General features: G+C 37.9%; 1 protein-coding gene across 1 annotated transcript in view; it reads left to right on the top strand.

The window, feature by feature from the left end:
- Nucleotides 1-6,928: 6,928 nt before the first annotated feature.
- The window catches only part of LOC143018292 (uncharacterized), a gene marked incomplete at its 3' end in the record, with an annotated part of 60,442 nt that continues 52,902 nt past the window's right edge, over nt 6,929-14,468 (top strand). The window contains 1 exon segment of the mRNA XM_076173625.1: nt 6,929-7,389. Within this exon segment, the coding sequence (XP_076029740.1) occupies nt 7,277-7,389 (113 nt within the window).

The raw sequence follows: 14,468 nt of genomic DNA, 5'->3' as shown, positions 1-14,468 counted from the left end.
ATAGGTCTATACCCTATGCACTGAGATCTGGCCGTTAGGGCGGACCACTGGGAGTTCCCCTGTGGTGCCACATATAATTATTGTATAGTTTTATTTTATTATATAATTCTATTTTATAATTTTATAATGTTGCCTCATATGATTATATTGTAATTTTTTGTCACACACCACCACTGAGATAAAAATCAAAGCAATGTTTTCTATACAAAGGTTTCGTTTCTTTAAGTGTAGATATGGCATATGTGCATGCGAGAGCGACGTTGCCACTACATCTAATCTCTGGCCCCGCCCCCCTCACACTGCATTCAGAAAACATTGCATCCAGACGCACGTTCTCGCCATGGATGCCCATATGTGGCAACACCGGGAAATATCCTAGCCACGCCTTATCGGCCAATTCTCCTTGCGCTGACTATAGAAACGTTTAACTTGCGTCTGTAAAGAGGGAACTGTTGTCAGCTCTCCAATGTTAAAAGGGGGCAATTTAAATTTATAAACCTTGGGCTCTGCCTCACGACCAAGTGCCAAATAGGTGAAAAAAATACAGGCCTATAAGCTTAACTTCAATCGTAGGAAAAATTATGGAAACTGTCATCAAATATGCTATTGAACATCATTTAGAAAGTAACTGATAAATGACAGCCAGCATGGATTCAAACGGAAACGTTCTTGCGTGACTAACTTACTCGAATTCTTCAACAGTCATCTCAAATTATGACAAAAGAAACAATATAGATTTAATATATCTATAGTTTGCAAAAGCTTTTAATACCGTCCCCCACGAAAGACTACTTGCTAAATCAGCTTAACACGGAATAAATGGTAACTTGTTAAGTTGGACTAGAAATTGAATGATCGAAAATAGTTGTTTTAAATGGCAAAACTTCTAGATGGAAAAATGTCATGAGTGGAGTTCCTCAGGGTTCCGTTCTTGGGCCACTTCTATTCATAGTATATATAAATGTAGACCACGGACTAAAATCTATGGTCTCCAAATTTGCTGATGATGCAAAACTGTGCGGAATGGCAAATGATCACTTAGATATCAATTAGATCAATTAGATATTCAAGAATATTTAGAAAAACTACAGCAATGGTCTGAAAAGTGGGTAATGAAATTTAACACAAGTAAATGCAAGGTAATGCACATGGGTAGAAATAACAGTAAGTACGATTATAAGTTATTTGGAAATTCGTTAACAAAAGTTGATAGTGAAAAGGATCCCGGCATAATTATCAATAACAATCTCGAATCATCTAAGCAGTGTATTTCAGCCTCTGAGAAAACAAATAAGATTCTAGGACTGATTGTGTGATCTTTTGACTTCGAAAGTTCATCTCTCATTAATAAGCTATATAAATCGTTAGTTCGTCCACATTTGGAATATGCTGTTTCGTATCGTCACCGAATCTCATTAAAGACATTGACAAAGTGGAAAAAGTATAACGGCGAGCCACAAAACTGATTCCAAATATCAAAAATAGATCACAAAAATCTACTAAAACATATAAATCTTTTTTCCCTATAAAAGCGTAGACTCAGAGGTGACTTGATACAGGTCTTAAGATTCTAAAGGGAATTGACAACATCAAAAGTGATTTTTTTTTTTTTTTTTTTTTTACTGAATGAGAATCCGACAAGAAATAATGGTCTCAAACTGTCAGGAAATAGATTTACTTTGGAAATGGGTAGAAACAACTTCGCCAACCGTGCAATTAATTAATGGAATAAAGTTCCTGTAGAGGCAGTGCAATGTGGTTGAGTCTGAAGCTATATGATTCACCTAAGCAAGATGCTGTAATGACTACTATTTATTTTACATTATTTGTTTCACCCCATCTGGGATATTGGCTGTATGTTATGGCAAAGCAGCATGCAGTTGACACTTTAGGGTATATATGGGGGCGTCCCTACGGACCAGAGCCACACATCATTTTGTCTGTGATAGAGGAGGACTCTGCTCACAGAGAAATGATGACGCTTATTAGACCGCTACTGTCCCTCCGTTATGTTGTCCCCAACCCCTTGTTGCTGTCCTGTGCCATTTCTTTGAATTTCGTTTCCTTGTTTCGCATACCCTGTGGTGGGGGGAAAGAGTACTGCCACCAAGTACACTTGGATCGTAAAAGGCGAGAAAAGTGGGACGGGGATTGGGACCAGGCATCCCACTCCCTGTAGCCCCACAGGGGACATTACTAAAAAAAAGTAAAGGCATAAGAGAGTCTAGGATTTTTCCAACCAGCACCCTAAGGTTTGGGTCTTTTAAGGTGCGCGGATGTGGTAAAAATGAGAGTAAAAGGGAAGAGATAGGTAGTAGGTTTGTGAGAAGAAAGATTGATGTGTTGATTTTGAGTGAAACTAAGTTGAGAGGGAAGGGTGAGTGTGAGTTTGGGAGTGTAATTGGGAGGTTTGAAGAGAGGACGAGGGAGAGAAGGGGTGGCTATATTAGTAATTGAAGAGATAGGTAAACGTGTAGTGGAGTGGAAGGAGGTTTCCTCAAGGATAATGTGGATGAAGGTGAAACTGGGAAAGGAGACGTGGGCTATTGTAAGTGTACATGGGCCTGGTAGTGAGAAGAGGCTTTTTGGATAGATTTAAATGAGTGCATAGAGGGATTAGGGAGGAATGCCAATGTAATAGTATTGGGAGACCTTAATGCTAGGATAGGAAATGAACCAATTGACGGAGTGGTTGGGAAATGTGGAGTTCCAGGAAAGAATAGTAGTGGAGAGTTGATGGTGGAGATGTGTCTAAAAAGAGAGTTGATAACAAATACAGTGTTTCGGAAGAAAGTCAAGCATAAGTACACATGGGAGAGGGTGGTGGATGGAAGGGTGGTAGATAGAGCGTTAATGGACTATGTAGTGGTAGATAGGAGTATGATAGGAAGAGTTAAGGATGTACATGTCCTAAGGGGAGAGGGTGGGGGAATATCAGATCATTTTTTGGTGGAAGGTAAGTTAAGAGTGGAGGATAGATGGAGAAAGAGGAAAAGGACAAAAGGTAGGGAGGTGCTTAGAGTGAACTCTTTAAATAAAAAGAAGGAGTACAAGAAGAAGCTGAGAGAGGAGTGGGAAGGAGTGAAGGATAGAGTAGAAGTAGGAGTGGAGGAGGAATGGGGATGGTTCAAGGAGGGAGTCACAAAATGTGTAAAGATGGTGGGTGGAACAAGAAGGACGGGATGAAATAAAAGGAAGGGAAGTGAATGGTGGAATGAGGAAATAAAGAAGGTTGTAGAAGAGAAGAAGCGAGCTTTCACAGATTGGTTACAAAATAGGGTGAGGGAGTCATATGAAAGGTACAAAGAAAAGAAAAGAGAAGTAAAGCACAAGGTAAAGGAGGCAAAGAGGAGAGCAGATGTGAAATGGGGTAAGAGTATGACAGAAGATATTGAAAGTAATAAAACGATATTTTGGAAAGAAATTAAGAGAGGAAGAGGAGGCGAATCAAGTAGAGAAGAAAAGGTAAAAGGTGCAGATGGAGAGATGATAATGGAAGAGAAGGCAGTAAGGGGAAGATGGGCAGAGTATTTTAGGGAGTTGCTAAATGTGAAGGAGGATGGGGAGGGAAAGATAGCTGCAGTGGGAAATGCTAAGAAAATGACAGTGATGAGTGAGAAAAATTGAGAAATAAGAAAGGATGAAGTGAAGGCAGTTGTTAAGATGATGAAAGCAGGCAAGGCACCTGGTCTGGATGGATGCCATGCAGAATGTCTAAAAAAAAAAAAAAAAAAAAAAAGTACAGTGATGGTGGACTGGTTGGTGAGGTTATTTAATGTTTGCTGGAGAGAGGATAGAGTGCCGGAGGACTGGAGGAGTGCCTGTATAGTTCCACTTTACAAGGGAAAAGGGGACAAGTGTGAGTGTAGTAGTTTCAGAGGGATTAGCTTGTTAAGTGTAGTTGGGAAGGCTTATGTGAGGATCTTGATTGAGAGGATTAGAAGAGGAACAGAGGGAGTAAGTGGCGAGGAACAGTGTGGTTTTAGGATAGTAGAGGCTGCGTAGATCAGATTTTTTTGTGGTAAGAGAGATATGTGAGAAAGCTATAGGAAAAGGTAAGGATGGTTTTGGGGCTTTTATGGATCTAGTTAAGGCTTATGATAGGGTAGACAGAAAGGCACTGTGGGAGGTTTTGCACATATACGGGATAAGAGGAAAGCTAGGAGCTGTCAAGAGTTTTTACAAGAGTAGTAGGGCATGTGTCATGATTAGAAATGGAGAGAGTGAGTGGTTCGAGGTAAAGGTGGGACTTCGTCAGGGATGTATCATGCTGCCCTGACTATTCAACTTATACATAGATGGGGTAGTGCGAGAGGTAAATGCAAGGGTGGTGGGTCAGGGATTGGAGACGTTTAAAGAAAATGGAGAAAAGTGGGAGGTGAGCCAGCTGTTGTTTGCGGACGACACTGTGTTTGTAACAGGATCGGAGGAGGGATTGAGGAAGTTGGTGACACAGTTTGGGAGAGTGTGTGAAAGAAAAAAGTTGAAGATAAATGTGAGTAAAAGTAAGGTGACGAGGTGTACAAGGGATGCAAGTGGCAGTAGACTGGAAGTGAGCATTAAGGGAGAGCGACTGGAGGAAGTGGATAGTTTCAGATATTTGGGTGCAAATGTGGCAGGAAAAGGTGGAGTGGAGGTAGAATGTAGATTGAGAGAAGCGAGTAAATGCCTTGGTGGATTAAAAAGTGTAATGAGGAATAGACGTTTGGGAATGGATGCTAAGAGGAGATTGTATGAAGGAGTGATTGTGCCAACAGCACTGTATGGGGCAGAAACATGGAACATAATAGAGGAAGAGAGAAGGAGTTTGAATGTGTTTGTGATGATGTGTCTGAGAAGTATGATGGGGGTTACATGGCTGGATAGACTGAGAAATGAGGAGGTGAGGAGGAGAACAGGGGTTATAATGGAGTTGGGAAATGGGGTGGATGAGAGTATTGTGCTTTACTTCTCTTTTCTTTTCTTTGTACCTCTCATATGACTCCCTCGTCCTATTTTGTAACTAATCTGTGAAAGCTCGCTTCTTATCTTCTACAACCTTCTTTGTTTCCTCATCCCACCATTCACTACCCTTCTTTCTATCAGTAACGACCTCAAATAATCTAAGTGGTGTATTTCAGCCTCTGGGAAAGCAAACAAGATTCTAGGACTGATTGCTTGATCTTTTGATTTCAAAAGTCCACCTCTCATTAACAAGCTATATAAATTGTTAGTTTGTCCATATTTGGAATATGCCGTTTGTCCGTATGATCACTGAATCTCGTTAAAGACGTTGACAGATTAGAAAAAAGTACAACGGCGAGCCACAAAACTGATTCCATATATATAGAAAAAATCATACGAGAATCGACGAAAACATATGAATGTGTTGGACAAAACATGTGGATCTGATGGAAAACATCAAAAGTGACAAATTTTTCATGCTGAATGAGAATCCGACTAGAAACAATGGTCTCAAACTGTCAGGAAATATATTTAATTTGGAAGTGGGTAGAAACAATCATATAATTAAGGAATGGAATAAAGTTTCTGCCGAAGCAGTGCAATGTAGTTCAGTTCAAAGCTTTAAGATTCTTTAAGATAAATACCTAAGCAAGATGCTGTAATGCCTGCCATTTATTTTATATTGTTTATTATTTGTCTGTCCGTTTATTATTGTTGTATTTTCATTTATTATTTTTTTTATCAGTCAATTTATTATTATTGACTATTTACCTGTTTGTTTATTATTTAAATATTACTTATGCATTTATTTATTATTATTTATGCTGTTATGATTTTTCATTTGTTTATTTATTTATTTATCATTATTATGATTTTTCCGCATCCGACCTAATTATGGACCAAAAGGTCTCCTGTCGGCAATCGGCATGCTCCTACTTTGTAATCTATTTTTTCGCGGGGTTGACAGATTTTAAACGGGGCGGCAGGGAGGTAATTCTTTCACATATCCATCATTCAGAACTATCACTAATAGGCACCTGAATTAACCAGTGGTATGCATTTTTTTAATTAATCTAACCTCACTGATATAAAAGTAATTAATTCGAAAGTACCCATTTTTTTATGGTTTGGCATATAGTCGCTTCTAAAAGCAAGCTGGCAACACTAATACGAAAGCTGTGTAGGGGTTTCAGCTTAGACAACAGACTCGAAGTCTGAAAGACAAGGCGAACAGTCGTACATTTATCAGTGCTGTCTGAATTGTGTTACGTTTGAAGTGACTATAACCTTTAATTTATTATTCGCTCATTTGACATCAGTGTTCAACTCTCACTTGACTGACTTAGCAGGTAAGTGACAGGTAGAAAATCGTAAAATTCTAGAATCACGCAAGCACGGATATTTCTCCAGACGTTTACTAAGCTTAGTGCTATTAGGGTATTTCATGTATTTGCGAACTGTTATACAGATTCCGTATATTAGGTACATGTTGAAGTGTATTGATAAACCAAATACATGCAGTATAATCATAATGTACTTGGAAGTAGCCATTTTTAGTATTATGTGAGGCAACTTGGGTATTCAAAGATTTACCGAGTATTTGATGAATCCCAGACAATTTCTATATGTAATCTTATGGGAGTACGAAAATGCGAAATTTGAGGATGTTGTTAGACATATTTTTGACGATGTAGAACAATGAAACTCTATATAAAACGAAAAAAATAAAATTATTTTTGCGGGAGGGCGAAGGGATCTCCAAAACGTTTTCGCTTATGGGAGATGGTGCCGTTCGTACATTCAACATTGGTACACATGTTTTAACAAGTTTATAAAGGTTACGACATGTGTATATATATATATATATATATATATATATATATATATATATATATATATATATATATATATATATATATATTGTATTAAAGGGAGAAAAAAAAATGCAAGCAGTCACGTGAGCTCTCTAGGTTGCGCAGTTCCCACAAAAAGAAACAATTAAGTTGGAAAGGGTAGAATTTTCTAGAACTGGGATCCTTGGTTACCGTAGAAAACGTCCTGCAGACATATTGTCGAAATACGCCCGTAAATTGGAAAGGGTAGAAGTTTCTAGAACTTGGATCCTTGGTAACTGGTTACCGTAGAAAACGTCCTGCAGACATATTGTCGAAATACGCCCGTAAATTGGAAAGGGTAGAAATTTCTAGAACTTCCTTGGTTACCGGAGGAAACGTCCTGGGAGACGTATTGTCGAAATACGCCTGTAAATTGGAAAGGGTAGAAATTACCGCATAAAAAAAGAAAAAAAAAAGTGGCTTCGGTTACCGGACGTATGTCCTACACGTATTGCCGTTTTCAAAACGTCCTGAACACTATATATTACAGAACGTACCACAGCCTTTCTCACTTCTTGTTTGGACATTGCCCCCACCCAAATGACTGCCTGTAAGTATACACTTAAAACCTATTAGCGGATATATAAATACAGAAGATCCATATATTTTTTGACAACTATCTGTAAGTCCTCTTCAGCAGAATGGTTAAAAGAAGGTAGAGTACAGGTATAAATGAGGTAGTGAGGAGTACGGAAAAGGGGGACGGGATAAAAGTGTGGGGGGGGGACTCAATTTACATGCTCTTGATGTGGTTGGGTCAAGGATGGACAGTTAGTGGTATTTTGTCTGACTGCTCTTGAGTTTATTGACTGCTATCCTCGTAATGCAATCTGGGGGGCCACTGACCATTTGAGGTATTGAAGTGAGGAAAATGTTTGATTAAGGAAGATTCCACAATTTTCCTACGAAAGCTACATTGTGATTTGAATATATTAGCGGCATTATCCCAATCCATTCTGTGGTCTTCTTGGCTGGTATGAAGGAACACGGTGGAGTTGACTTGTCCATGTTTAATGGAGTTTTTGTATTTACCTGGTTGTATTATACGGGAAGGGAGCTATGCTTGTGGTTACCCGTCTTTGTATCTTTTAGCATCAAGTTTTTTCTTAAAATCTTGAATAGTGTTTGCACACACTTTTTTTTTTTTTTTTTTTTTTTTTTTTTTTCTCCCAAATCTCTCCTGTGTTTCTTTATTCTTGTAGACAAATCCCTATCAGTTTAGCCCCTTTCTGAAAATAGCATATGGTATCTTCCTGTGTTACTACTGTTTGGGTAATTGTATATAATTTTAATTTGGTGGTTAGGTTTTTGAGACCCTGAGTTAATGGATTCATTATATGGTAATACGATGTTGCTGTTACTTCATTTGAACTTCTCGCTGGAGTGTGTATCTTACCAGCGCCACCTTGCGCTATTGCTTTTGAGGTGGTCTGCCTTGGATCATGGCAGTAATCCCCCCATTTGCCTTATTAACTGACCTTTTTTGGCCATAACATTTACTGTATTTGCTGCAGTTGCCTCGCTTGGTATATTGTTCCACTTGTTAACAATTCTATTTGAGAAAAAGTACTTCCTTATGTCAAGTCATGGTCATTGTTTAAATATTTTAATTGGATGTCCTCTATTTGTTCCCTGATCCACGTTGAAAAAGGACCTTGACCCCTGAACACTCCAGTCCCTTCATTATTTTTAGATACAAAGGATTACCAAGGCGGAGCATGCTGACAGGAGACCTTTTGGTCCATATCTAGGTTGGATGCAAAAAAGAATAATAAATGAATAAATAAAAACTATAATAATGTAAATAAATAAAATACATTTCTATTGTCACAAGCCCAGTTTTCTTCAGTCTCTCTTTGTAGTGATCATCCATAATAATGTGCAACATTCTTGTCATCCTTCTTTGCACCTAATCAGTGTCGTGTATCATTTTCCATGTAAGAACAAGGTCTCCATGCTTGATGGCAGTACTCTAAATGGGCTCGTACCAGGGATTTATACAAATTTACTATGTTGTCTTTGCTCGTATACTCAGTTGTTCTTCTGATATTTCCCATTACAGTAAGTCCTCGTTATACGGTACATAGGCGTTCCTGAAAATCTTACCACAAATTGAAATTACCGTATACTGAACGCATTATAACATGTAATAATAGGATATGGCAGACGTACCTTCTCCCTGCTCTTTCCTCTACAAAATATCTAGCAGATACCGTATCTGTGAATTTTTCTTACCGTAAATAGAATTGAGGATAGCAATTACAAATACCGTAAATGTGAATTTACCGGATAAAGAATTACAGTATAAGGAGGACACTGTACCTGGTTGGCCTTTGAAACCACTTCAGCAATAAACTTATTTTTACCCCCAAATCTTTCTCCTGTTCTACATCCATAATTTCTTGCTCCCCAAGTTTGTTTGATTAATGTGTTTCCATGGCCAATATGGACACACTTGCACTTTTCCACATTAAATAACATTTGCCAGGTCTCTAACCAAGTATACATTCCACTTAAGTCGTCCTGTAAGCGTTTGGTATCTTCCTGTGTTACTACTTCATTAAAAATTTTCAAATCATTAGGAAACTTGAGGATGTGAGAAACTATTATCATCTATGTCTGCCTGATAAAAAAAAAATGTGCTTACCGGTAGTTCCTTTTGATCAGTTTGTTCCTCAAGATGCTTTATTGCATCTCTAATGAAAGTTTCCACAACCTTGCTCACTTGAGATATCAAGCTAATTGGTTTGTAGTTGGAAGCAAGCCTCTTTGATCCCTTTTTAAGGATAGAGGTGTCACATTTGCCATCCTCCAACCATCTGGTACTTTTCCAATCTCCAAACTTCTCTTAAAAATATAACTTGGTGGTTGTGCTGCCAGTCCTCCCAATTTGTTTAACACTGCTGGATGTACATTATCATCACCTGGTGATTTCTCTGGATTTAATTTACACAGAATCTTAATTACTCCCAGTGTAGATCTCTTGTAGCATTTTGTTACTTGTATTATAGAGGAGGAAAGAAATACTATTAAATGCTTTGGGAGATTAGAGTGTCATGAGTAATAGGCATTTGGGAAGGGGTGCAAAGAGACTATATGAAGGGGTGATTGTGCTGACAGAACTGAATGGGGCAGAAATAAGAAATGTAAGAGAGGCAGTGAGGAAAAGTTTAAATGTGTTTGAGATGGAATGTCTGAAAAGTATGGTAGGGATTACAAGGTTAGATAGAGTGAGATACAAGGTGAGATGGAGGGCTTGGGTGGAAAAGGAGATGGCAAATAGAACTGATTAAAGAGTATTGGGATGGTTTGGACATATGGAAAGAATGAGTGATGAAAGATTAGAAATAAGGGTGTGGAAAGCAGAGGTTTGGGGGGGGGGGTGAATTGAAGGGATCAAGGATGAGATGGATCATATCAAATCAATCAGAGCTGCCATCATGAGTCCAATGCTGAACAAAGACCTCTTTCATAGTATTCAATGATTCACATGACCATCCCAACCTTTGCCACATCATTTGCAAGCTTCTCTGCATCATCTCTCCACCTTCTGTCTGGTCTCCCTTTTCCACAATTCCCATCTTGTGGTGTCCACTCAGTAATATGCTCCATTGTTCATCCGTCATTCATGCTAACTTACTTACGCAATTCCACTTCCTCTCTTGTCCTGCCTCCACAATATCTTTCTAGCATGCTCTCTTGCCCAACTTCTCTTTTGGTCTCCCAGCATTATTCCCATCACTGATCTCTCCATTCTCCTCTGTACACTCCTTAGTTTTGTCTTTATTGCCTTCATCAGTTTCTAAGTTGCACACCTGTAGATTATATTGCTGGTAGAATACATTGATCGTAAACTTTAAATTTCAAACATAAAGATAAATAGCCTGTCAGGATTTTATTAAACCACTTTCTAACCAATTGTAATACACCTTTTTATTTCATTATCATGATCTTTGGTCACTTTCACCATCTGGCCTATATAATTATACTCTTAACTTCTTCGAGACACACCATCGATTATAATCTCTTTACTTTAAACTTTCGTATTGAACATCACATTGGTTTTACTCTTCATTTTTAAACCTACTTTGAGACTTTCTTGTTTAGATCACTAATCTTGCAAGTCTTCTGCTCTTTCTGAAATAATAATGTCCATAAATCTTGGTGGTTAAAATATTCACCAATAATATTCAAACCTTTCTCTTCCCAACTCAACCTTCTGAAAGTCTCTTCCAAGCAAGCTGTAAATAATTTGGGTGAAATTGTATTGCCTTGCCATACTCCTTTCTTGATCTTTTTTGTATATGTAGTTGAATTACAGTGGTACCTTGCATAAATCTTTTCAAGAACCCTACGGATATGTTCATACCCTGATTACATAGCAAGTTTAGTATTGCTATTTGTTCTACTGAGTTAAAGGTCTTCTCATAATCTACATTAGCTAAATAAAGATGTATATTGTATTGTAATTTTCCCGATTAGTCACCTACAAATGATCTACTCGAACATCTGCTTATAAAGCCTGCCTGTTCTGTCGGTTGATTTCTATCTAAAACTTGACTTGGTCTGTAAGGATCTTGGAGAATAGCAAATTGATTGGTCAATAGTTATTAAAGTCCTTCTGGTCTCCTTTTTTATGAATCAAAATCACTAGAGCATTGCACCAGGATTCAGGAATGCTCTCTTGACGTAAGCACTGGATGTACAACTGAGCTAACTTAGTATGAACTACTTTCCCTCCATCTTTCAAAAGATCCACCGATATACCATCCTCCTCAGGTGTTTTTCCTTGTTTCATATATTTTTTAGAGCAAACTCAACTTTGTAGTTTCTGGTACAGTACATCTACAGATGAATTTACTGACTCAACAATGGTTTTCTCTGTTTCAAACATATCATGTGTTGTCTTCCTAAAGCATGTCTGCACTTGGTCCCTCTAATGCTTTTACCATTCCAAATAGTTTCTTCTATTTCATCCAAGTTTCTTTCCTTTCTCTGAACTCTGCCTGTTGATAAGCTTGTTTAGTTCTTTTCTCTATTTTTTCTCCTGTTGCTAATCTGCATAGCAATGGTGGGCAGCGATAATGATAAAGCGATAAATTAGTCCTATAACGATGAAGCAATAAATTTCCAAGATACCTTAAAGCGATAAGCAACAAATCCTGCGATAAATCCAAAAATACTCTATTTTGGCTACTTATGCATTTAAAAACCTCTTTTGTACACTTAAAACACCATATCTGTTTGCTGCGTAACAATGAGCCTGTAACCTCCCGCCATAACATTTTTTCGTCTTCTATTTTATCGCTGGATTTATTGCGGGAAATTTGAAAGCAATAAATATAAACAATAAATTTTTCAGGTTAAAGCAATATTATCGCTTTACTTATCGCAATGCCCACGACTGCTGCATAGTCAATCTTCTTTTGATTAGGTCATCTGTAGCTTTGGAGTATTTGTTTTCACTAGTACTTTTTGTGCTTCCTACTCTTTCTGCAGATTCCCTAATAATGTTCACCAAATTCACATTCATGCCTTCATTGGTGTCCTCAATAATTCTTAGGGCTTCAGATCTATTTTTAATTTCTAACTGTAATTCCTTCTTGTTATCATTAACCTTTGCCAGGCTTATTTTCTTTTTTAAGTCTAGTTTGTTTCTCTTGGTTCTGATATTGTATTTATCTGTGCAACCTACCATTCTATGGTCACTTCCTATGTTGACTTTATGACCATAACATTATTAATGTTCTTGCTCTCACATCCTAATTTGAAGTCTACTTTGTTCTTTGTTGTTCTGTTTGGACTTCTCCAGGGCTATTTATGACATCCACACTTTTGCAAGAAAGTGTTCATTGTTCTCATGTTGTAGTTCTCCGCAAAATTGACGTAACATCTCCTCTCTCATTTTTCTCACCTCCAAGTTTCCAATGTATGACTCATCTACCATCTTCTTCCCCACTTTGGCCTTAAAGTTGCCTATTACCAACATGTACTATTTTCATAATCCATTACCTGACATGATCATTAAAGGATTTTGTTTCATTGTCTGAACTCTGTGAAATTGGTAAATAAACCTGAACTATTTTTAATGTACCTTTTACAAAGCCCAATCGCAATCCAAGCAACTCTGTCTGATAAACTATTGAATTTGACTATGTTACCAGCATCCTCTTGATCTATCAAGAATCCTCCACTAGATCTTTCTTTTTACTTACCTCAATAGTAGAACAGGTGGTGACTATCTTGTAACTGTATCAGTTTTTCTTCTGCTCATTGGACTTGGCTCAGTCCCATGATGTCTCACTTGATGTTATCTAGTTCATCCATTAAACTCTCGAGCCTGAGGTGGATGGATGGGGTGAAATGGTCATTGAGCAAGGGAAATGGCAGACTATAGGGGGTAAATATTTGGAAGTGTGCACTTCCATGATATAGCATTAGGAAAATATTAATTTTGTAAATTATAATAATCCACGTCATATACATTTTTCTTGGCAGAAATCAATAACAGGTAAGGTTGGTAAAAGCAATACACTTATGAAAGAAGCCGCCAGGACTGATTGAGATGCCATCTTTTTTTAATAGGTGTGGTGGTTGAAGAAATTAAAGTATGATAAATTCATCTATTCTAATCTAACCTAACCTGTATTTAATAATGTGGTAATTGTAATTCTAAAGGTCATCACTTTCATCATTGTCAGGGAGATTGACAGCTGGTTTTGGTATCTGATAACACTGGGATGTACAGGAGTTGCAATGCATGAATCTCAGCTCTGTAGCACTGATTTAAACTATGTACTGTGTGAGGTACTGACACAAGTACTGTCCTATGTCACAGCTTCATTCAGTAGTGTATTTGCTTATAGCAGGACTGGACACAGCATCTTGATCCTATGAGTGCAGATTTGTTTGGTAGTATATTTGGTTTTAGAAACTTTTCTTAACTGATTTCCACCAAGAAAAACTTGTATAACATTAATATATTATAATTTACAATATTAATATTTAATATTCTAATGCTATATCGCAGAGGTGTGCACTTCTGAAATAGTACTCATAGAGGTGTATGGAGAATGGCTGTGTATATATAATAATGGGATGCAAGGAAGGGAGGGGACAGGGGTGTAAGGAGTGGGTATGCATGAATGCTATTTTGATGCAGCCTGAAGGGATTTGCCCCCATCTTATCTTTTTCAACATGAGAGGATGGAGATGGGAGGGGGGTCACCAATTTAGTGAAGCAACCTTACTTTGGATGTGTTGTGTTTTACTGCATTGCTTCTGACCCAGGGCAGTGGGCAGGATGCAGGGATAAGCCATCATCCATGAGGAGCTAAGACGATGGGAAAGATATGGTGGTGGATGTGAGTGAAATGAGCGGGTATGGGTAATCGCCTTTTGACTTGGCTACCTCTCTTGTAAGGGGGAAAAAGCCCATGGTGTATAAATTAAAATTTTGATCTTAAAGTAATGTTTTGAAATTTATGTGGACATAAAATAATCTTAGGCAGAAAACTAGATAGTTTTAATTTCACCACTCAAGGTGCCAAGATAAGAGGTAGAGGGTGGAGGGGAGTGGAGTGTATTTAGGGATGGAATGGGTGGGAATGGTTTTTATGCCTTTTTTCT

This window comes from Oratosquilla oratoria, chromosome 34 (assembly GCF_046742065.1).
Source record: "Oratosquilla oratoria isolate Oo_2021 chromosome 34, ASM4674206v1, whole genome shotgun sequence".
Classification (NCBI taxonomy): domain Eukaryota; kingdom Metazoa; phylum Arthropoda; class Malacostraca; order Stomatopoda; family Squillidae; genus Oratosquilla; species Oratosquilla oratoria.
This window is presented reverse-complemented; position numbering and strand designations above follow the sequence as displayed.